The sequence below is a fragment of the Curcuma longa genome, unplaced genomic scaffold (genome assembly GCF_044706935.1).
Source record: "Curcuma longa cultivar G26 ecotype Majalengka, Jawa Barat unplaced genomic scaffold, ITB_CL_G26_1.1 contig_23623, whole genome shotgun sequence".
NCBI lineage: Eukaryota > Viridiplantae > Streptophyta > Magnoliopsida > Zingiberales > Zingiberaceae > Curcuma > Curcuma longa.
Window position 1 is genome coordinate 1 of NW_027432210.1, and position 23,249 is coordinate 23,249.

At 35.8% G+C, this 23,249-nt stretch overlaps 2 protein-coding genes, 1 long non-coding RNA gene and 1 pseudogene across 3 annotated transcripts; 2 read left to right on the forward strand and 2 right to left on the reverse strand.

Moving 5' to 3' along the window:
• Positions 1 to 4,000: 4,000 nt before the first annotated feature.
• On the reverse strand, positions 4,001 to 7,066 carry LOC141818175 (receptor-like protein EIX2). Its single transcript, XM_074705725.1, has 2 exons — positions 4,465 to 7,066; positions 4,001 to 4,392 (listed from the first exon to the last, which is right to left on the reverse strand). Exons 1-2 carry the CDS (start codon positions 7,064 to 7,066, stop codon positions 4,076 to 4,078), a joined length of 2,919 nt encoding a protein of 972 aa, XP_074561826.1. The 3' UTR covers positions 4,001 to 4,075.
• A 1,406-nt stretch (positions 7,067 to 8,472) lies between these two features.
• On the reverse strand, positions 8,473 to 12,019 carry LOC141818176 (uncharacterized). The gene is made up of 3 exons (XR_012600922.1): positions 11,864 to 12,019; positions 10,853 to 10,985; positions 8,473 to 8,759 (listed from the first exon to the last, which is right to left on the reverse strand). It is a non-coding gene; the product is annotated as an uncharacterized LOC141818176 (long non-coding RNA).
• A 1,188-nt stretch (positions 12,020 to 13,207) lies between these two features.
• Positions 13,208 to 17,473, forward strand: LOC141818178 (golgin candidate 5-like; annotated as a pseudogene).
• Positions 17,474 to 18,258: 785 nt separating this feature from the next.
• On the forward strand, positions 18,259 to 22,638 carry LOC141818177 (UDP-glucose 4-epimerase GEPI48-like). Its single transcript, XM_074705726.1, has 9 exons — positions 18,259 to 18,606; positions 19,854 to 19,903; positions 20,255 to 20,390; positions 20,873 to 20,974; positions 21,066 to 21,293; positions 21,497 to 21,578; positions 21,801 to 21,883; positions 22,033 to 22,124; positions 22,264 to 22,638. The coding sequence occupies exons 1-9, from the start codon at positions 18,406 to 18,408 to the stop codon at positions 22,370 to 22,372; spliced, it is 1,083 nt and encodes a 360-aa protein (XP_074561827.1). The 5' UTR covers positions 18,259 to 18,405; the 3' UTR covers positions 22,373 to 22,638.
• The last annotated feature ends 611 nt before the right edge of the window (positions 22,639 to 23,249 follow it).

A 23,249-nucleotide genomic window follows, 5' to 3' on the forward strand; every position in this document is an offset into this window, starting at 1 on the left:
ATCTAAAGAGCATACATCTCTTAGTCTTTTGGTTTCATCGAGCCAAAGCTACGATCATTCAATCGAAGTGCTCACCAAGATTGTGTTAATTCTCGAGGAAGAACTCAATCTAGAGCTAGGGCTACAACATTCCATCAGAGTGCTAACCACATCACACTTGTTCACGTAAAATGTTCAATCTAGAAATACACAAGACAATCTAGGATAATAACAGTAGTATAATGCATTTTACTAGATTAGAGGAATGCATGCCCCATCTATAAAATCAATCATAAATCAAATTTTGACCATCAAAATAAGAAACCAAACACGTCTGATTTAACCGATTCACAATTGCAACCCATTCATAACAATGAGATGGATCAACTCTAATTGCTCAACCATTATAGAGACCCCAATTAGTAATTATAAAATAAACCCAAGATGTCTCACCAAGATAGCACAAGGTTAACTTGAGGATTTAACCAAAACATGCATATGCATAGAGTGACTCTAACTTTGCATACTCTGATACACCCCTAAACCTAGGCTCTGATACCATGTTGTCACGGTCCGCACGAACTAGGCTTGTTGTTGACACTAGCTTCGCTCGCCGCACGTGAACTGTAACAATGTCAAAGCAAAATACAGAGTAAAACTAAATAATCTGACTACATGCATACCTCTATAATAACCCCATAAGTGTTATGTAAATATCTCAACAATTAATCTGGGGTCAAAAAAAACAGAGAATGAGCACAAAGTGCAAAGTGGAGATACGATAGACGTGCATGAAAAATAGTATTAAAAGGTAATAACATCATTTATCATTTATCTTTTTTTTCATGTCATTTGTCTTTTATTCCCTTCTTAATTAATATCATAAATTCTCATTATTTTCTTATGTTATTCGACAACTTAATATGATTTATTGAGTGGGTGAACAACATACAATATACTTGTCCAGAAGGTGTTGTTTAAGTAAAGGTGAACAACCTGTCTTTCCCCTAATACAAACACATCACGTATAAATGAAACAAAATATTAAAGTGAGCGACTCGCAACCCACTTAAAAGAGATGCATCGTATAACAGAGTGAATGACCTGCAATCCACCTGTAACGAAATTGCATCGTAAGTATGCATCTATACATACATAGCTCATGTGAACGACCCGCAATTCACCTGAAAAATATCTCACATGAAAATAGGATGGACGACCTGCAATCCATTCCGTGAGATGCCTCACATAAGAATAGGGTGAACGACTTGAAATCCATCTGTGAGAAAAATTTTATCTCAATTTGTTCGAAATTTAGGCACACGCAAAAAAATTCAAAAGTTCTTTCAAATTGTAGAGTAAAGAGTTCTATATCTATAGAGTTATTTCCTTCATTACTTTTATATAATTAATCTCATATTTTTTTATAACAATTAGAATTGAGTTCTAAGACATGAGAAGTATATTAACTTCTCAATTTAGTTGGTTGAGAAGTCATATACTTCCTATGAGCGTTGAGCTAAAATTCTCTAATATAGTTATAAGAACTGTAGGAATATAATATATTAAATTCATTCCCCTCTTATTTTCTCATCATAACTCATATTATCCTTTTTTTCATTATTAATTCTTAGAAAAAAAATCATAGATACCATAAGAAAAGGCAAGCAATATGCATGATAAAAAAAATCAACCATATGGATAACCAAAGAAACATGTCATCTATTAATATTTGCTAATAGATTGAATATCTTTTATTTATTTATTATCATAAGGAAGTATCCTTACGGTGACTTATACAATAACTTGTAAATGAAATAACTTTTTTATAAGAACAACAAAAAATAAATGAATTTTACTTCCCGTGTATGAAAATCCAAATAAAATTGATAATATTTTATACGTTACATATACTTGATTTATATCATATATACTCTGAGCGAAACTAGCAATCGAATAAAGCTAAAAAATTCTTGGATGCGATTGAGTTTTGAATCAATAAAAGATCAAGCAAAAAGGGATTCAACTGTTTAATCATGCATGAAAGGAAATCGAAAGAGATCTAAGCAAGAACCTCCACCTTAATTAAATATCCACTCGTGCTTGATACTGTGAAATATTAGCAGTGTTGTGACAACGTACAATGGTGACAACGACGACAACAAGGAATAAGGACGGCGGCGACGATAGAGAGCAAGGATGGCGACGGTAGTGGTGACGACGACAGGGAGCAACGCAACGACGGCGGCGGTGTGAGGAGTTTGAGGGTGAGATCATTTTTTGGGGAGATTAGGATTTAGGGTTAGAGACATTTTAAAGGAAAAAAAACGAGAAAAAGTCCCCCTTTATTTGTCTTTTTGCATAAAGGTCCAATAAATTTTAGAATTTATAACTAAGTCATTTTTAATTATTTCAAGTATAACAAATGATATCCTTTTAAAGATAAAATTTTTACTTTCGCATCTATAATTAAAACTCCTATCTGAAAAGATAATTTTATTTGAAAAAGTATGTAAAAGATGTTTTGACAATAGTTAATGATAATAATAATAATAATAATAGTGCCTTACCATGTGAAAGAAATTGTTAAGAATATAATGGTATTGAGTAAAGTTGTCATACTAAATTTTACTAATTCAAACCGTGGATATCAAATAGATTGGATTCGAGATCGTCAAATCAACATCGATGACAATTATGTAATTAATAAAGATACTAAATGGACTTGACCATGAATTATGAAAGAAGGACACGACATATAACATCCTCACTAAGATTGCACAAAGCAATCTCAACGTAAAGAGATATTGATTTACGTGACGGAGGAGATTGTTAGTACCCGTAATTAAATCAATTATGCCGTGTTTAACATGCGCTTGGATTAAATATTGTGGAATCTAATCTATACTTTTCTTCTACCTTGCGTACCACGTTGTGGAGTCTAATCTTCACAAGTCAATATTACTAATTCAAACGGTCGATATCCTTTGCTTAGATATTAATTTAGCATTGAAAAATCCATCTTACGTAGATATTTTATTACTTTAAGTGACTCAGGCATCCGCAGTTCGATCTCTAACTACGGTATATTTGTAGAAATTTTTCTCCAAATGGGGACCGCAATCAAAGGATACTGGGCGTCTGGGTTGGCCGCTGCGTGCGCTTCCTGATTTACCCTGATGGCCAGTGGAAAACTTCCGTGGGACCGGATCAGTCACCCCAGAGAGTTAGTCAGGAACTAACTAGGATTATCATTTTTTTTATTACTTTAAGTGGTACATAAATAAAAAGGATGTTAGAATTATTGATATTTAATAAATTATGAATTATTGATCTTGAGCACAAAAATAGCAAAAAGAAAGTTCCTTATCGTAATAATTAACATGCATATTTAATTTCTCACTCAAAAAGTAATATAATTGACCGTCTTTCTTAGCTTAGAACAACATCAATGCTCACATTAGACACCGTATTCAACATTGTAAGGGTTTTTTTTTTAAGTTTTATAATTAATTCTTTCTATAACTAATTATAGAAATAATTATTTTATTTAAATTCATATGAAATAGAGAAACTATATATTCGTATCGACCAAATGCACCATTAATGATTAAATCAAACGATTGAAACCATAATGTAGCAGATAATTAATAATACTTCTCGTTTTAGTTGTTGGGAGGATTATAATTAATTAGCACCAAAAGAGGTGATTAACGATGAGTGTGTTGGATGTTTTGCCTACGCATCCACGAGTCCACAGATCAAGTGTAACACAAGTCTTAGGGAAATAAGCAAGAGAATCCGAGTTTAAATATCAATAAAGACGATATTTATGTTCACGTGAGATTGATCATGGTAGTTTTTAAAACTGCCTCTTGAATATTGGCATTAAGGTTCATTATAACAAATGAGATCTAGTTACACTGATACCAACCAAGTTTTATTTATATCAGAATTTACTTAAATATTATTAAAACATAATAGAGCTTTATTAACACATAATAGAGCTATGTTACAGAAGATCAAATATCTGAAAGTTACATTGATATCAACTTTGATTTTATCCCACAGTTTATCTAAACATTATTTAGCTACCCTACCTTCTCCAATATAATGGTACATGAACTCTGTCAAAGACTCTGTCGATCAAATAAAAATATACATTCCTCCAATTTTGTTTGGATAATAGGATTATAAACACACTCCATAATCCAATCACATATCCAAGTGAGGTACCAAAGTACATTGATAGAAATATTTGTGATTTACTCTTTTGCAACTCTTCCTTTGTCACATTATTGCCGACATCATTAGAGCAACTCTTGTTAATCAAAGGCCCACAAAGATGAGCATTGCCTATATAAATGGAAGCATCTTGAAGTGTTTGAAGTTGATACCCGGAAGGAATATCCCCTGATAAATTATTGTAAGAAAGGTTTAAATGGTTCAAAGCCATCAATCTTGACAAATCTTGAGGAATAACACCCGATAAGTTGTTGAATGACAAATCCAAAGTTTCCAACGACTTCATTTCACCAATAGTATACGGAATTTTGCCTCTTAAAAAGTTCCTTGACAGATTCAAAGTTTGAAGTCCTGCAAGAGATCCTAATGTTGTAGGAAACTCGCCTGTAAGGCTATTGTTTGAAAGATTAATAAGCTTCACCAAATAGAGAATAGATGAAAACACATATTCATATCCCTTTGTAACTATTGATACGCTATCACTTTCTCCAAATTCAATAAATCCTGCTATTGCTCCAATTGAAATTGGGTCATCCATTACTCTTGATGTCAATCTTATTGCACTGAAATTGCCAAAGGAATATTGTATAGACCCTCTTAAATTGTTATTGGCAAGGTCAAGAATTTGAAGATTGCTCAATTCTCCAAGGTTTGAAGGAATAATGCCAGAAAATATATTTGACCGTAATACGAGAACAGTCAATCGTTGTAAACTTTGTCCAATCCACATAGGTATACTTCCTAGAAAGTTGTTGCCTGCGAGATCAATGACCTGTAGTTCTGTGCAATTTTGCAATGACAATGGAAGTTGCCCACCGAGATCATTGTTGTCCAAATGCAAAGATTCCAATCCAATCAAGTTTCCAATGGAGCTAGGAATTTCACCAGTGAACTTATTGTTTCCCAAGTGAATAAAGTAAAGATTAGTATTTGCCTCTTGCCAGCACTTGGGTATCTCTCCAGATAATTTGTTATAGGATAAATCCAAACTGCTCAATTGCTCGGATTTACAAATGACAGATGGTATGCTCCCATTGATGTGATTGTTCGAAAGGATTAAGTTGCTTGGAAGCATGAAGTTATTTCCTATTTGTTGTGAAATTTCTGATGGTATAGGGCCTGAAAAATCATTAAAAGATAGGTCTAGGAGCCAGATTTGAGGTGGCCAACGAGGAACAAGTCCTTCTAGTTTATTAGAATTTAGAATCAAAACTAGAAGGCTTGACATCCTCTCTATGGAGGATGACGGCAGAGTGCCCCTAAGGTTATTATGAGAGAGATCAATAACCCGAAAGGTGGAAGAAGATGAATTCCAAAACCAATGAGGTAGGATGCCATTAATGCTTGTATTGGACAAACTCAACTCATACATGGATTTCTGTGAGTGAAGCCATTGTGGAAACCTAGGACCCATTATACAAGAGGTCAAGTCAATCAATTCTAGTTGAAAAGAAGGGACCCAGTCATAGTCTAATGAAATGGTAATTCGAGAGTTTTCCCCTAAAGCTAAACTCTTTAAGTTGGTTAGGTTTGCAAGATGGTGTTCGGAGAGGGCACTCACTAAAGAGTTATGAGAGAGAGCTAGATCCTGTAACTTGGAAAGTTTCCAAATCTCAATAGGTATGGGACCCGAAAGTGAATTACTAGCAAGGTTGAGTGTTGTTAGACTACTCAAGTTCCCAATTTCAGAAGGTATGAGACCCGAAAGTGAATTAAAAGAAAGATCAAGACTTATTAGATTAGTCAAGTTCCCAATTTCAGAAGGTATTTGACCATCAAGTGAGCACATAAAAAGAAATAATGATTGTAGACTACTTAAATTTGCAATTTCTACGGGTATAGGACCCGTTAGCATTTCATTGAAGCCAAGGTCAAGTCGTATTAGATGATTCAGACTCCAGATTTCAACAGGTAGGGGACTAGATATGTTGCCAGAAATATCAAGATGAATTAGTCTAGTTAGGTTACTGATTCTAGTAGGTATCAGTCCTGAAGCATCAATTGTAAGGGATGAGAGATTAGTGAGTCGCCACAGCCAGTTGGGCAAGGAGGAGGAGGAGGAGAAGCTATTGGCTTTGAGTTTAAGAATTTCGAGAGAAGTGAGATTGAGATGAGAATTAAATGAAGAGGGGATGTGATTAAGATAACAGCCATACAAATATAATTCTCGCAGGGAAGGAACCATGTTGACCTCCGACAACCAATTTTGAGAGACAGCACTGAGATTCACATAGGAAAGGTCGAGGTACCTCAAAGAAGAGAGCCCTGAGAGCCAATCCAAACGATGGGCAATTGGAGTCGCTGGCCATCCTGAGTGCAGCCCCAGATGATAAAGGCTCGACAGATTGCCCAGTTGAGAAGGAATAACTCCAGTAAAGTTGGACCAATAAAGCTCAAGATACTTGAGCTTCTTAAAAGAACCAATAAAATGTGGGATTGGAGCACCTTCGAAGTCATTCCCACTTAGATTCAACCGCTCCAACCGAGTCAAGTTCAACAAAGAAGGACTCAGTATCTCACCTCGCAGAACCGTATGGAAAGTTTGCTCATTATCAACGTTTGGATTTTGAAGGTTGAGCTCCACAACATGCTGGCCTTCGAACAAACTTTCGTTGTCGGTCTTGCATACGACGCCACTCCATTTGCAGCAGTCTATTCGTGGAGACCAGGATGCCAAACGGTGGGAAGGATCTTTGACGTTGGCTTTGAAGGCGAGCAGGGCGTCCCGCTCCACTTCGGAGCAGCCTCTTGTAGGTGTTGCTACGGCTGCTTCTTTGAAAGAAAAAGCAAGGCTCATAAGCCCACAGAGGATCAAAGAATAGTAAAACGAGTGCAGAGGCATAGTCTTTCTCGAATTTGGTAAACTACTTGCTTCTTTCCTTGATGGGGGATTGTAATAGCCTCTTGTTTAATATATAGGGCTCATCTCAATCTATATATCTTTTTTGTGGAAATCCAAGTATTAAATAGAGAATATAATTCTGATAGAGTTAGTCCACTTGTCAGCATATCCAACACCCAGTATTTTCTACTATTGGCCACAATTTGGCCAATAGTGGCCACAATTTGTTAATTCGGCCGGCATTATATCTGATAGAGTTAGTCCACTTGTCAGCATATCCAACACCCAGCATATCCAAGCCTAATATTGGCCACAATTTGTTAATTCCGCCGGCATTATATCTTCTTTGCCGTCTTCTCATAATTAAAAAAACAAATCTTAAGACTGATCCATGAAGACTTGACTAACTAGTAGACTTCATATATTACATATCCCTTTGAATGTATATATGCTCGCTTTCAATTTTCTACAGAGAGATGAACCGTCAGCATGCAATCGGCCGGCGAAGTGAGCTCTCTGCAGAAGAGACGAAATCCTATTGGCGTTATATGGAAGACTTTACTAGTAGACTTCAAGCTGGGGCTTGCCATGTTCCAGAGAGAGACGAAATCCTTATTGTGACGGTAGAAAGGCAATCTGAGACAAAGATATACAGTAGGAGACAAAGATATACAGCAGCCTTCATTAGATCTATCCTCCGTGTTGTGTTGCGGAGTCTAACGACTTTTCTTGTAGCGTTGAATTAGCTTCCATAACCAATTAATTGTGAATTAAACTGAGACAAAGCCCACCTTAAATTCATAACAATTTTTCTACTCTTTAAAAGTCCAAGGCTTTAAAATTTTACCTAGATTTTAAAGGTGATTATCAATCAACCGTAAACATCAAGTGAAATAATATGAAAAATTTTATTTTCGCATCCATCTAAAACTCCTATATGATATGATAATTTTACCTTAAAAAGTGTGTAAAAGAAATTTTTACTTAAATTGATAACCAATAAAACTAAGTTAATAATAATAATAACAGTGCCTTAACAAGTGAAATAAATTGTTGAGAATATAAGCGGGATTAAATTGAAGTTGTCATACTAATTCAAATCGTGTCAATATCAAATAGACTGGATACATCCTCCATTTCCACAACTTGCGTATCACGTCTTGGAGCCTAACCTTCACAAGTCAAATGTCAATAATGAAAATCACTCCTAACTTATCGATCAGTGCATTGAAAATCACTTCTAACTCCACTTGTGCAATTGGCAATGACAATTCACCGAACTCTCATCTGTTTGGCAAATATATATTGTCATGACCTGAAGACTTCCATGCATATATGAAAGTTAGCCTCCTTGCTCGGACAATATTCATTCCTGCATCAAAATCCCTAAATAATACCCAACAAGGATATACAAGTTGTACAAACATAGTTATGCAATACTTTATTCAATGACGTGGACAATGTTTGACCCCAAAATTTGACTCTATGATACCATGACATGAATGACCACCAACCTCGTGTAAATAATGAAACAAACAATGCCAAAACATTAAAATGTATAAGTAACCAACTATGTAAATGTAATAAATTTAATAGACTCTGTAGAAACTGTCTCCATAACTATCGTTGAGTATCCCTGAACAATCTCTAACTTTATTGATCAAACCTCGAAAATCGTCCCAAATCTACAAATCTGGAGGTCAAAGCAAAAGGAAAGTGAGCACAAATATGCAAAGTGGAGATACACAAGACATGCATGAAAATATTAAAACATTTTTCAAGAGGCAACACCATCATATAATGTTTCTCTTTTATAGGTCATGCGTCTTTTATTCCTTTCTTAATTGATATCATTAGATCTCCTTATTATCTTATTTTATTCGGCCCCTCAATATGTTTTCTTGAGTGAGTACCATATACAATCTACTCGTCCAGAAGGTGTCGTTTCAGTAAAGGTGAACGACCTGCACTTCACCTAACACAAACACATCATATATAAATGAACAATCTCAAACTGAACGACCTGCAATCCACTTGAAAATGATGCATCGTACAACAGAGTGAACCACCTGCAATTCACCCGTAACAAAATGACATCGTAAGTATGTATCTATACATACATAGATGGGGTAAACGACCCGCAATTCACCCGAAAAATATCTCACATGAAAATAGGATGAACGACCTGCAATCCATCCCAATGAGAAAATTTTTTCTCAATTTGGCCGAAACCAATGAACACGCCAAAATACCTCAAAAAATCTCTTTTTAAAGTACGGAGCACATGCCCTTCATTTATAGAGAGTTATTTTATTATCAACCTAGCATAACAAAAATCTCATATCTTTATAATCAAGTTCGATGACATAAGGATTATCCTCATTTCTTTATTAACTTGGTTGAGAAGTAATGTAATTTCTTACAAATATCAAGCCGAAGCACTCTCATATATATATATATATATATATATATATATATATATATATATATATATATATATATATATATATATATATATATATTCCCAATTAGAAGACTATATTGACATAATTGATTTATGATAATAATCAACACTTTATTTTTCATAATAATTCAAGTTATCGTTTAAGGTTATCCATTTTTTTTTCTTGTTTGGTTATCAAATTTTACAAGAGTAACAACGAATAAGATATGGAACAGGACAAGCAAATATAAATAGCAAGATTAAACAAATTGAGATATATAGAAGCTTGCAATTTTTTTTAATATTTCTAACATATACTGGAACCATTATTTACTTATTATCATAAACCCTAAGATGACTTGCAACAGTAATCAACATTGGAAATAAATCCTAATACAGCGGAAAGATGCTGTGGATTGAAATCAAAATCAAACGTAAGTAGAAGCATTACTTAAGTAATTTAGCCCAGCAAGTACAACATATATTTCCTTGAAGGGGAGCTACACCTAATGGTGTACGTTAATCATGCACGAAGGTGAAGGAATCAAGCAAGAAAACTCCACCTCAATAGAAGCGTTGGTGACGTGATGATGGTAGCGTGACGACGGTGGCGCTAGCTACAAGGGCGTCCAACGACCACGACGTGTGACGGCGGGTTTGAGGGTGTCTAATGTCGTTTTCCCAAATCTAGGGTTATGGCAAACATAAAAAAGGGAAGGGAGAAGCAAGGGTCAGCCACGGAAAAGAATGTTTCGGCTGGGTTTTTTTTTCTTTTTTTGACACTTTTACAAAAAGGTCTAATAAACTTTTAAATTTTCAACTAGGTCCCTTTTTTCCCAATGATATAACATATATGTCAAATAATTACATAGTAATAAATTATCCAAAAAATTACAAACAATATGTCAAATAACTAATAAAATTTCCTATAATAAAAGATCTAAACAGACATCAAAGTATTTAGATCTTGGAGGAAGTAAGTCTTTGACAAGTGCTCTCGTACAAATACACTCGTCCTTCTTATGAACCCAAAATCAGATATGCATTAACAAATATTTTTTTATTCATGTAGAACCTCAATTAGTAAGATAGTCTATATCAATAAATAATACATCAGACAAATAAAAGGTGTCAAAAACCAGCTACAATATAGAATGAGCAAGGTTTCATATTTTTAGTACAATTTCGCTACTATCTGGTTCATCTTTAAGGTGTGTGTTCATACTTCATAGTAAATTAGAATCATGTGGAGGTCAGTAGCATGTCAAAAAAATTAAATAAAATAAATTCAAAGTCATGAACAGAACAACCTCAAAACTGTCATAACTAGTTTGAAGTAAAACCTGCATAATGTTGATCACTTGATGCATTCTCGTTGTTGTGGTAGGAAACCAAGCAGATCACTTGATGCATTCTCCTTGTTGTGTGATTGATTAAGGAAAGATGTTTCCACGGTTCGAAGAGAGTCCGACAGTCCTACAAACAAACACAACTTCATAAGGGAATTGTAAAACAATGTCATTTGGAAAATTGGATGATATCTGAATTAGACATAAAGCCTATAAATGCAAGTTTTACTTCCATCGTAATGAGAAAGAAATACATGTAAATACACCAAGATGGTAGATATTATCTATATAGCTGTGAAAATCTGAAACATTAACATTCAAAAGGAGGAGGAGGAGGAGAAGAAGAAGGCCATATAATCAAAGAATAATATGTTGGAGAAAATTTCTCTACCCAAGATCATCACGTAAGACCTTGAAAAAGATAAATATAATTTGCAAAAACAAACACGTGACTCTGTTCTCCATTGCTTGGTCTTCATTTTCCTCCACTCCTTTGATGACCTTCTAAGGGTCTACAACACAACAAATGAGAGGCTATATATATATTTGTAAATTCCTAAACAACACCAATCCGTCTCCTAAAGAGTGGGATTTTGAGCATATACAGCCATCACACAAAGATGAATCACTGTATCAGTCACACTTTAGATTCAACTTTTTCAACCCGATTTTAGTTGAAACCAAAGTACACTATCAATTGAAATTGGCGAATAATTGGGGGAAAATCGAACATGATATCGCCGCCCAGTCTGCTTAAATCTCTGTTAGTTGTCCCGAATGTTTCCTTGCGCTGATCCAATTGCATGCACAAATTTTAAAAGGTTGGAATTAGATGACTCCGTCCGATCTAGGGTTCTTCTGAGAAAAAATGGTTCGATCAAAGAGAGAGAGAGAAATCTTTCTCCTCCTCGAGAAATCAAACTCAATAAAGCCGGAAGCAGCAACAAGGCGAGATTTTTTAGCAAGCCGACAAGTTATTGATGGAAGACAATAAACCCTGCGTACCAGGCAGCGAGGGCAGTAGGAGGAGCCAATATGACCGAAGCGAGTGCACACGGGCGACCGCAGAAGCTGATAAGCAGGCAGCGGAGGCAACATGGTGGGCGACCAACACCGAGTGCCTCCTAACTCCTAACGCTCTGTTTGGATGGGAGTGACCCGAGCGCTTCCTAACTCCTGACGCTTCAATTGTTTGGGCGGAACAGATGATTCATTAATTTAATAATTAATATGTTATTTTCTTTGAAAAAAAAATTATAAAAATTAAATATATAAAATTATAAAAATATTTTTTTAAAATTAATAATGATTTAATTTTTATAATATTAATATTTTATTTTATAAATATAAAGTAATTATTTTTTAAATAAAAAATTAATTTTTTAAGAAAAGTTTATTAAAAAAGTTCATCATATCATTCATTATTACTCTATTCTATGAATTAATAGATTATATTCATAAATTTAATTTACGTACTTTAAGTGAACTACGTGTTCAATGTGAAAGCTTTGACACATTGTTTTGAGAAGATATTATTCTACTAATTTTTTTATTTTATAATTTTCCATGAAACATCACCAATGTTATATTGTTACAACATGTGATAGTGATTTAAAGCGATGAATATATTCGCAATAAAAAATTGATTAGCCTACGAATTTACTGAATAAAAAAGAATAAAATTATAATTACCTAATAACGATCAGAGATTTCGATGAAAAAGAAAAAGAAAGTGTAAGAAAATCTCCTTTTTATGAGTAAGAAAAGTTAAAACTTATCCTTCCCTCCTCTTCCCTCATTCCTTTCCAAACAAGTTTCAAAGTTCCTTTCCCCTTATTTACCTTTCCTTTCCCTTCCCTCACCTCCTCCCAAACAAAGCGTAACGATCTTAGATCCATCCGACGCGCCTACGACAACGGAAGCTCAAATGACTTGCGCCGAGGCTCGAGTAGAGCCATGTCCGTCCGAGTTTGAAATTTTATTGACCGATGGATTCAGATGGCCCGATGGGTTCAGATGGGTCGACTTAAGCAAGCAATCCACGTGGATCGATCCGTGACGAATTTGAGTTGATCCCTAGGTTGAATTTTTTTAATTTAAAATTAAAATAAAAAACTTAATGAATCAATGGGTATGATCTGTCTAAATCGTAATCGAAACTTAAAATTTTTAACTTTATCCGTTAAAACTATAATTCAAATTTAAAATTTTTCATTCTATTTATTTTTTGACAGATTCATAGATTTACCCGTTTAACTTGCAATACTTTTTATCATGGATTTTCCATACTTTTTCTTTTCTTTTCTTTATTTTTTTACTTAATTATTACAGGCAGCATTTAGAGAAGAAATGCTAAGAAGGGATATGGATGATCTTCAAAAACGCTAGTCAGTTCTATTTCTGAGAATTATTGATTTTATCTTGGTGTATCTCCAGGATAGTGAACTCCGCTACACTGAAATGATCACTCAAGTTCCTGAGTCAACACGACCACTTCTAAGGCAGATTGAAGCTATGCAGGTTTATTTCTATGGAATTCTCCTGCTTGCTTGTTTGTTTTCTTCATGTTTTTCTCTACTACACAATGTGAATCTCCCCTATGCTTTTTAAGGATCGCCTACAATGGGATTGTACTAACAGAATCGGAGAGGATAAGAACATTACATTTTTGATCTGAAATATAAATTTTAAGAACTTTGCAAACATGTAGAAACTCATAAGTGATATTTGTTGGATATCTTACTAGGTCTTGTTTCTCCTTCTAGACATCAAAACCAATTGAAATAGTCAAACCTTTATGCCGGTGCTTTTTAGATGCCTTTCAGATTTTTGAATGGAGTGAAGGTTACTGAGATTATTTGCCTGATAGACTAATACAGCAGTGGAGTTTACTGAGGTTCCTGGTTATAATTCACAGGAGGCAGAAGCCAAAGCTGCTGCCGCAGAAGAAAAGGAACGAACCCTAAATGAACGTCTGTCTTAAAACTTATCTCGGATTACTGTTCTTGAGGCTCAGGTTTGGCAACATTTTTATTTTATTATACCTTTTTTGACACTTTTATTCTTTCATTTTTTTATCAGTAAATGAATTCGAGCAGATTACTAATTATTATGCTAAATGTTCAGATTGCTTGTATCAGAACAGAGCAGACACAACTGAGTAGGTCACTTGAAAAGGAAAGGCAAAGGGCATCTGAAAGCAGACAAGAATATCTAGCAGCAATGGAAGAAGCTGCTACACAAGAGGGTCGTGCCAAGCAGTTTGAAGTAGAACTCAAGGAGATTAGAAGTAAACACAAAAGGGAGTTACAAGATGAGGTGGTTCACAGAGAACTTCTGGAAAAGGTAATTTGTATTGTGGTCTACTATCATAGTTTCCCTTCACTATGAATCAAGTAAGTTGGATGTCAAGATAGACAATTTTTTTAAATGATCATGTATCCAGTGTATTCTCATATGGCTATGCTTAAAATTTTACTGCTGATTTTTAAACGCCATCATTGTGATGCCATGCCTCTTCTTTTTGGCTGGTTACATAAATCTTATCCCTCCATTCCATTGAACCCTGTTCCTTGATTTCCCAAGAATATTCAAATCAATTAAAACATTTAATGCATTAATGTTATTTGATTTCCATCTACCCCTTGCACATTGCACTCTAACATATATCAACTCCTCTAATCATAGAATCTAGTGATCATCATTGATTATGTTTGTGCTATCTCAATCTATTTTCTCTCATTTTATCAGCAAGGTTACTACTGTTTTTAAACAATAACAAAAGATAATGACACTCTGAATGAACAAATGCAACTTTTTCAGTTTTTGCATTTTCTAACAATTATATAAATTGCCTCTATTTAGTTACATACCTTACATGTGAATGCCAACAATCTGCACAAAAAATTAATTTAGCAAAAATGAAAATGCTAAGACGGACACATAGTTGATTGGATTAGAGGGGAAGGTGGATAGGATAAAGCGAGATTAGAGGAAGGTTTAAAGTCTTGTTCAAAGCTGGGGTAAAATGAGATCATGCTGGTGTATAGACACAGTGGAGGTAGAACCAAGGAGGAGGAATGAGGATAAGAAATACTGAGGAGGGATCTTATTGTCGTATGCATTCCACCTCGTGCTGGAGGCAGAAGGCACCTTTGCTCATTTTGGACGAACAGCACAAACAAAGAAGACAACTTGGTTCCCATTCTAGTGTCTCAATACATTCCACTGTTTGGTTGGTTGGTCAAATTGTGAGCCAAAGGCAACTTGATTTGAATATTAGCAGTGAAATAGTATTGCAGTAAGTTCAATTGAGGAATAACATCCACTTAACCTACCCCAAATTGTTGGGACTAAATGATGATGATGTGTGGATATGCCCATATATCTTATGACTTTGATGCTTATACTATATCCATGCGGAGTGGTTTGTGCTAAGTAATTACACTTAACCATTGTTTTTAACTCTTTCAAGTTTTGGCAGAGTTTGTTGAGATGCTCTTCACAGACGCATGTCATCTCAACCATCTATTTACCATCCTTTCCGTATTTGTCGCTTCTTTTTATTGTTTTAATTCACCAGTATTACAAATCTCTTGGCCACTTGCATTTTAATTAACTAAACAAGTATTTGTTAACATATTATAAAACTGATTGCCTTTACCTTACTGGAAGTCTGCACTTGAAGAACTCAGGCTTGGCATGATAAATCTTTCAGTATGTCTTCTTGGCAATCACTTCACCTATTCATTTCGATGTTTGGATTTTGGCAGGAGCTTGAAAGGGTAAGAGCTGCCAAAGATGAACTGGAAAAAAGTGTTTCTCGTGAATCTACTGCAGTTGCAAATCAAAATACAACCAGTAAATCTACTATTGTCTTTTCTTTTTTGGTGCTCAATTGTTTTAAACTTAAAACTTCTTACTTCTATATAACAATTGTTTAAATCTTCTTCATTCTATTGGTACTTCACAGAAAGCTTATCAGTTAGGAACCTTTCAAGTGCTGGGAGTTCTGGTAGCATGGAAGAAAGCTTTTTCTTGCAAGCATCCTTGGACTCATCAGATAACCCTTTTTCAGAGAGGCGACAATCTGGGGAAGCAACAGTTTCTCCATATTTTCTGAAGAGCATGACACAAAGTACATACGAAGCATCATTGCGTCATAAGGATGGGGAAATTGCATCATATATTTCACGCTTGGTATGACAATTCTGGCACTGGTCGGTAATAGTAGATATTCCTCTTGTAAAGAGTTAATTTCTATGCTTATTAAATTTCATACTTCAAAGAGTTTTGATGCAGTGGGCCTCTCATACAATTACATGTCTGTCGACAAATGAACATTAGCAGCTAAAATACAAATTTCTTTGGCATCCACATTTGTGTTCTGGTGTTATTTGCTACTTCTCCTGATGCCTAGTTAGATGTATTTTATACACTGACAGTGTGCTAGGGTATAATATTGTGGCATTAGGAAATCATTATGATTATCTGCAATATCATTGAGAAATATAAGGATTGTCTTTCATAATAGTCAGTTCAGAACATAGATATTTATATGGAGCTTCGAAACCATAAAAAAAAACAGTGCATTAATATTGCATGTTTGAAATGCTCGTCCTTGATTTTACTATTCTCTTGCCTTGTTGTAGATGGGTATAGTTTGTGGTTTTTTTAAAAAAATTATATTTCTGGTTCCTTCTCTTTCATGTTCAACATATTGGTGACTCTTTCTCAATTCCTTATGGACCTATTTAATCTATGCTTGGATCATGTTTGTAGGCTTCGTTGGAAGCTATTCGCGATTCTCTTGCTGAAGAACTAGTCAAAATGACAGAGCAGGTTGTCTTCCACAGTGCTAGTATTTTAAATCACATAATGAATTTTTCTATTGCGTATTCCTGATAACAATGATGGATCGCTGTCGTAAGCAGTGCGAAAAGCTGAGAGCAGAAGCAGCAACTTTACCTGGGTTAAGAGCAGAGTTAGAAGCCCTGCGGCGAAGGCACTCAGCGGCACTGGAACTTATGGGTGAACGTGATGAAGAGGTATGCACCCTCAATCACCTTCTTCAAAATTACAACCTCAAAATTTCCCTAGGTTAAGTGGAAAATATTTCTGAATTTATTTTCTTTAGCACGAGTATGAGTGTTTCACATTCCATGTTTCAGAAGAACAAGCTTTCTCAATTCAAATAAGTTGATTTTGACATAAATGATTTTGATCTCGAACCTTTCAACAGTTGGAGGAACTCCGCGCTGATATCATCGACCTGAAGGAGATGTACCGAGAACAAGTGGATTTGCTCGTGAACAGGGTAAGTCTAGTTCAGTAATTGATTCTTGCTTCGAGTATAATTTCAACACTAACAGAAATAAAACCTACTGCGACAGCTTCAGACAGTAAAGGTTCAGGAGCCATGATCTGTTAGTAATGCAGAATTTTCCCTGCCTCTACAACTGTAATCAAGTTTTGCTGTAGCGTGGAATTCAGAATGGAATGTGAAGTTGAATTGCCATATCGATTCATAATTCTTATTGTTAGAGAGATGCTTTTTGTTGTATAGGTGTTGAAGTTATAGCAAAGGAACACAAAACCATACTGTTTCCTTGTACATCTTCTATTACGCTGGTGCTTTGCCTTTGATCAAACTTAAGAGTTGATTCGGAATTATAACTATGCGTTTTCAGTAGAATTAAGTTCACATGTAAAATCTCAAACAAAAATAATTTAAAATTGCCATGTCGACCATTCGTTGCGGATACATCTCAAGTGAAATTCAACTTATTTGGAGCATTCGTTCCGTGTTGCTACGCTGTCTTTAGCATGCGATAACTAGCCGGCGGCCACGTGTCCCTCGGACAAATCTGCTTTATATTTTAAAAAATTCTGATCAATTAATTAATGATATCTCACTAAATTGGGAACTTCCAACGTCAAACCGTATCGTTATATCCGCCATCAGATTCCCACGGCTCTTCATGAGCCAGCCACGTTGCGCGTTGCAAGCCACCTGCCTTTGCCTCCACGAGCGACACGCACCGCGCTCGCCTCCCTAACCGCCCATGCTTCTACCTCCTTCCACGTCGAAATAGAAGGTTACGAGAATGATGGTTACCAACGGTATACCTGATTTCTTCAACTTAGTTATGCCCCGAAAGGATTTCTGATTGGATGGCAAGTGTGTGAGATGAAAATCTGAAAAACCGTCCATTAATCGGTCACTCTTGCTGTGCCTAGACACATCCAGAGTGCCGCGGCTCCTCTGCGCCTGACCTTTGCTGTAATTGGAGCTGCGAGTGGGGCCCAGTTAAGGATACGAGCGCAAGGAGGTGCTAAATGTATCGGTCGTTGTATTACCGCTCGACAGTTCCAGAGAGTTTCGTATGCGGACACATCGATATCGACGGGAAACACCCAAACCGGTCCGCGCCTAATCGCCTGTATAAACACCGCCCCGCAATCGCCCCTCCCTTCGCGTTCCCAATCTGCCTGGCACTCGATCGCAGTTTATTCGAGCCCTAAATTGTCGCGTCTCATCTCGCAGCATGCAGCTCCGGCTCTCCGCGGCCGGGCGCGTCCTGGTCACCGGTGGCGCAGGCTACATCGGCAGTCACACCGTGCTGCAGCTCCTCCTCGAGGGGTGCTCCGTCGTCGTGGTGGATAACCTCGACAACTCCTCCGAGGTCGCCGTCCAGCGCGTCGCGGAGCTGGCCGGCGAGTTCCGCAAAAATTTGACCTTTCATAAGGTAACTGCAGCAATTTCGGCTCTGTGTGTGGTTCTGCGTTTGCGGATTGTTGATGCATGTGGTTGTTCTTTCGGAGATATGAGCTGTATAATCTTTGAGTGTTTGTTTGATCGTCCTGTTTCATTTTGCTTTCTTTCCGTGAATCCTGGAGCAAAATCGTTCCTAGTTGCTTGGCTGGCGTGAGCTCATCACTATGTGGGGTATAGAAAGCAGTCCTAAGATTTCAATCCATGAACCAATTGGAGAAATTAGGATTCCTGGCGCCTCTGATTTATCAGGAGTTCTTTAATCAAATTAGCTGGTGTTTTTGAACACATAGGATATGCGAGATTGTGAGAAGCAGTTGTCTTCTTTGGGGGAGGTTTTTCATTTTCCTCGAATATTTTATCTACTTTTGCAAAATGCTCCAATCCAAAATTTCACTCTCCTGGTATATTTTGAAACAAAAATTCTGTTTGACCTGAAACCGACTTCTTGGAATTCGAATAACAGTCAATTCCAATCAAGTTTAACATATATAGTTATGTAATCACTTGAGCTTTGTTCATGCATGTACACGTATGAATATGTTGTGATGTATTGTTGAGAATACAATTAAGGATATAAATATATAAGTTTGCATTCTGTCCTAGCTCAAGTTTTTGGGATTAGAGGTGAGCCAATCAACTTCGATATAGTATTACTTATAATATGAGAATCAATCCTAATCAACAACACATGAATCCCGATGGAGGCTTTGCCACATTATGTTTTAGACAAATATATTCGGATACGAATTGTACCAACTTATCTAGGTGAGAAAATTAACTTTTTTAAGGTTCGACCACTGCCCCAAAATATTTAATGGCTCATATTAATAGCTCCCGTCAAAGCTTATAAACATTTATTACAATTTTTCATGTAAGACTAATCTAATAGCTCCCCACCTAAGATTATGAACATTTTTTACAATTTTTCATGTAGGACTATATTTAATTGTTTTCGGTAACCATAAAAGGTCTTTCCTTTTGTTAATCGTCAGCAATTAAGGTTTCAAAGAGATAATACATGTGATAGATTTTCACCAAGAATTTATGTTCAATAATCTGCAATCAAGAGAAACTGACTTTTCTTGAGGTGGCAATTTCACATGATTTTTGTTTAGGATCCTTTTACTTTGTTTTTCTGATGAAAGTCTATAGATACACTAGATTACCTAATCTGTTTTTGATTGGATTTGATTGCTAAACATGCAAATTCTTGTGCAGATTGATATTCGGGATAAAGAGGCATTGGAAGAAGTTTTTGCATCGACAAAGTAAGCCTTAACCATTTTTTATCATCATATGTAATTGCAGGTGCATACCTGCTTATTTAGCCTTATAACAACGTTATTGGTTCTATTTATGCATTTCCTTTTTTTTTTTTTTGTAAATACTGTTTAAAGTCAAATCTGTTGGCATTCACAAAGTGGCATTTTATGGTTAGCATAGGTTTGTGGGTTTCCTGTGTTGAGATTGTTTTGGTTTTAAAAGCTGCATCGTAGTTACAACCTATGGAATTCTATCGATCTTCCTGAGTAACAGTAATTTTATGTCTATTTTCCCCCCTAAATTATGACAATTATTATTGACACTTCAGTAATGGAAACAATGGATTCTATCAACAGGTTTGACGCAGTTATACATTTTGCTGGTTTAAAAGCTGTGGGTGAAAGTGTCCAGAAACCTTTGCTTTATTATAAGAACAACCTCATTGGTACAATTACTCTTTTGGAAGTAATGGCTGTTCACAGATGCAAAAAGGTAGTGACTGAATATTCACTTATTTTATTTCATAGAAGAATGAGGGATGCACAGGATATTGTTAGTGTAAGATTCTATCAGATATGATTGCAGCCCATTGTTTCTTGCTAATATGTAGCTAAGCACATGAATATGTGCATAGTATATAAGTTAAAGCATAAAGAGTACAACAACGAAATTATATAGCAGTTTGATTTCATCTTTTGAATGACTCAGAATTCAAAGAAGGTGTGCATTCACATGATCCTTTTCATCATCAATAGCAGTCCAAATGATAGTCCATCATTAGAAGTTTACTACAATATGCTGATGAAATGCTTGTCAATTAAGTATTATTGTGTTGCATGATGAAGTTAAGTATTCAGTATCTGCTCAGTATTATTAACTATGGCTTGTATCCAAGTTTTGTCTTAATTAGTTTCTTAGGCTTGAGGCACCCCTGCCATGACATTATTTTATTGTCTTATGTTTTCGATGTTCAGCTTGTGTTTTCATCATCAGCAACTGTCTATGGGTGGCCTAAGGATTTGCCTTGCACAGAAGAGTCCTCTTTAAGTGCAATGAACCCCTATGGACGAACTAAGGTATCTTCATTCTTTTTTGCCACAATTCTTGTATTTAATGCTCGTATTGCTTTGATGAGTGGTCAAATTATTTCTCATTTCATGGTTATAGCTTATGATTGAAGATATATGTCGTGACATGCATCATGCTGATAGCGAGTGGAAGATAATGCTGCTAAGATACTTCAATCCTGTGGGAGCTCATCCGAGCGGAGACATTGGTGAAGATCCTCGAGGAATTCCTAATAATCTGATGCCCTTGGTCCAACAAGTTGCTGTCGGGAGGAGACCAGCACTAACGGTGTTCGGAAATGACTATTTGACCAAGGATGGCACTGGGGTATTGTCTCATGAACCATTTGCTTTATTTAAATCTTTCTTTATTTTGTTTATTCAAACATAGAAAATTGCATAATACTTCAGGTAAATCTTGCTATTCACCTTTAGGCTATGAGAATATGACTGTTTTACTTGGATGTTTCTATCATGTAAATAAATTTTATCTAGTGTCTCTTATTAAGGACATCTTATATATAACTGCAGGTAAGGGACTACATACATGTTGTTGATCTTGCAGAGGGACATATTGCCGCACTAAAGAAGCTTTTTGAGGACCCAAAGATCGGTATCAACTTCCATTAAGCTTGTTGTACTCGTTGGTTCCTTAAATAAACATTCATTTACCATGACCCTTGTGAAAGACTTGCTGCATAATCATCTCTTCTAAGTTCTAACACAAGTTAATTGCGCTAAATTTTCTTTTAAATTAAAGAATTGTTGTATTTATTTTGAAAAATTCGGAGAGAATCTACTTGACTTTTGGTCTAACAACGTTGTGCAACTGCAGGCTGTGAGGTTTACAATCTAGGAACTGGAAAGGGAACATCAGTTTTGGAAATGGTGGCAGCATTTGAGAAGGCTTCTGGAAAGGTACTACAATCAACACACCACAATTCCCTGACAGATGAGGAAGCACCAGTTACCTGTTTGAACCAAAGTTACTGATTTTTGTCTTTAGCCAAAAGTTTCAAGTTAGTGAAATAATGGCCTCATTCGTCTTTGACTTGATACTGTTTCAGAAAATCCCACTCGTTTTCGCCGGAAGGCGACCTGGTGATGCTGAAGTCCTTTTTGCATCCACAAGCAAAGCAGAAAAAGAGCTGAACTGGAAGTATGTACTCGCAGCGCTTTTGTTCATTAACTTGCTGTTGTTCCTACGTTGTGTTTGTTTTAGTACTATTGTTATGGCTTGTTGACTTATAACTTCATAAAACTATGAATCATTACTTATAGAAAAATGACTACTGCAGAGCTAAGTATGGAATCGAAGAGATGTGTCGTGATCAATGGAACTGGGCAAGCAAGAACCCGTGGGGCTACGAGTCTCCCGACACTGCTAACGGTGGAGTGACAAAGTAGTTGGGCTTGTTGAGCCTATTGTTAATGCGAAAGTTCATGTACATGGTACATCTAGGTTCACTGATGTCTCTTATCTGATATATCATAGATAGGATAAACATATTGTTGTCACTGCTGAAACTTTTCTAGTCATAAGGGATCTTCCATATTTTCTTGTATAATCAATAAACCTCATGTGAACTTCCAGTAGACCTAGGAGGATTAGGTGTATTTATTGGTATTTTGATGTATTAACCCTTGTTAACTGTTAAAATCAGTCTAATGAAATACCCAACAGGAATGATTTCAATCAAAAAGTTCAAATAAGAAATGACTAATGAAGCATTGGCAATGAAAATTTGTAAATGCAATAAAAAAAGTGTTAAAAATAGTCAGACTAGACATATAAGAGCCTGCATAGAAATCCATCATCTAATGTGCTTGACTTCTATGTTTACTAAATGATATTAGTTGCCTTCAGTTTTTATGGTTGTAGATGTCATTTTCATGCTATCAAAGTAAGTTGCAACTTGGCATGCTTTCTTTTGTCATTGTTAGAGTGAAACTGTTTACTCTCAATCATTTCTACAGTATTATTGACAGATGAATACTACTACATCTAGGATAAAGGATTAAAGAGAGACAAAGAAAACAAGGATACCAGTTAGTAAAGGCTGTGGTCCTTGGCCCTGATGTGTAGTCTCTTCTCCATGTGAGTACTCTGAAGCTTTCATGCTCTGTCTCACAGCTATTCATGTTCTAATTGTAGGGTAGCTAAAAACAAAATCTAACTACTAAGTTACTAAAACCTTTGATCAAAATACAAGTTAATAACTTGGGACCATTGCTGGCTCTTATTACAAGTTAGTAACTCTCATTACAAGAAAGCATAAGTCCA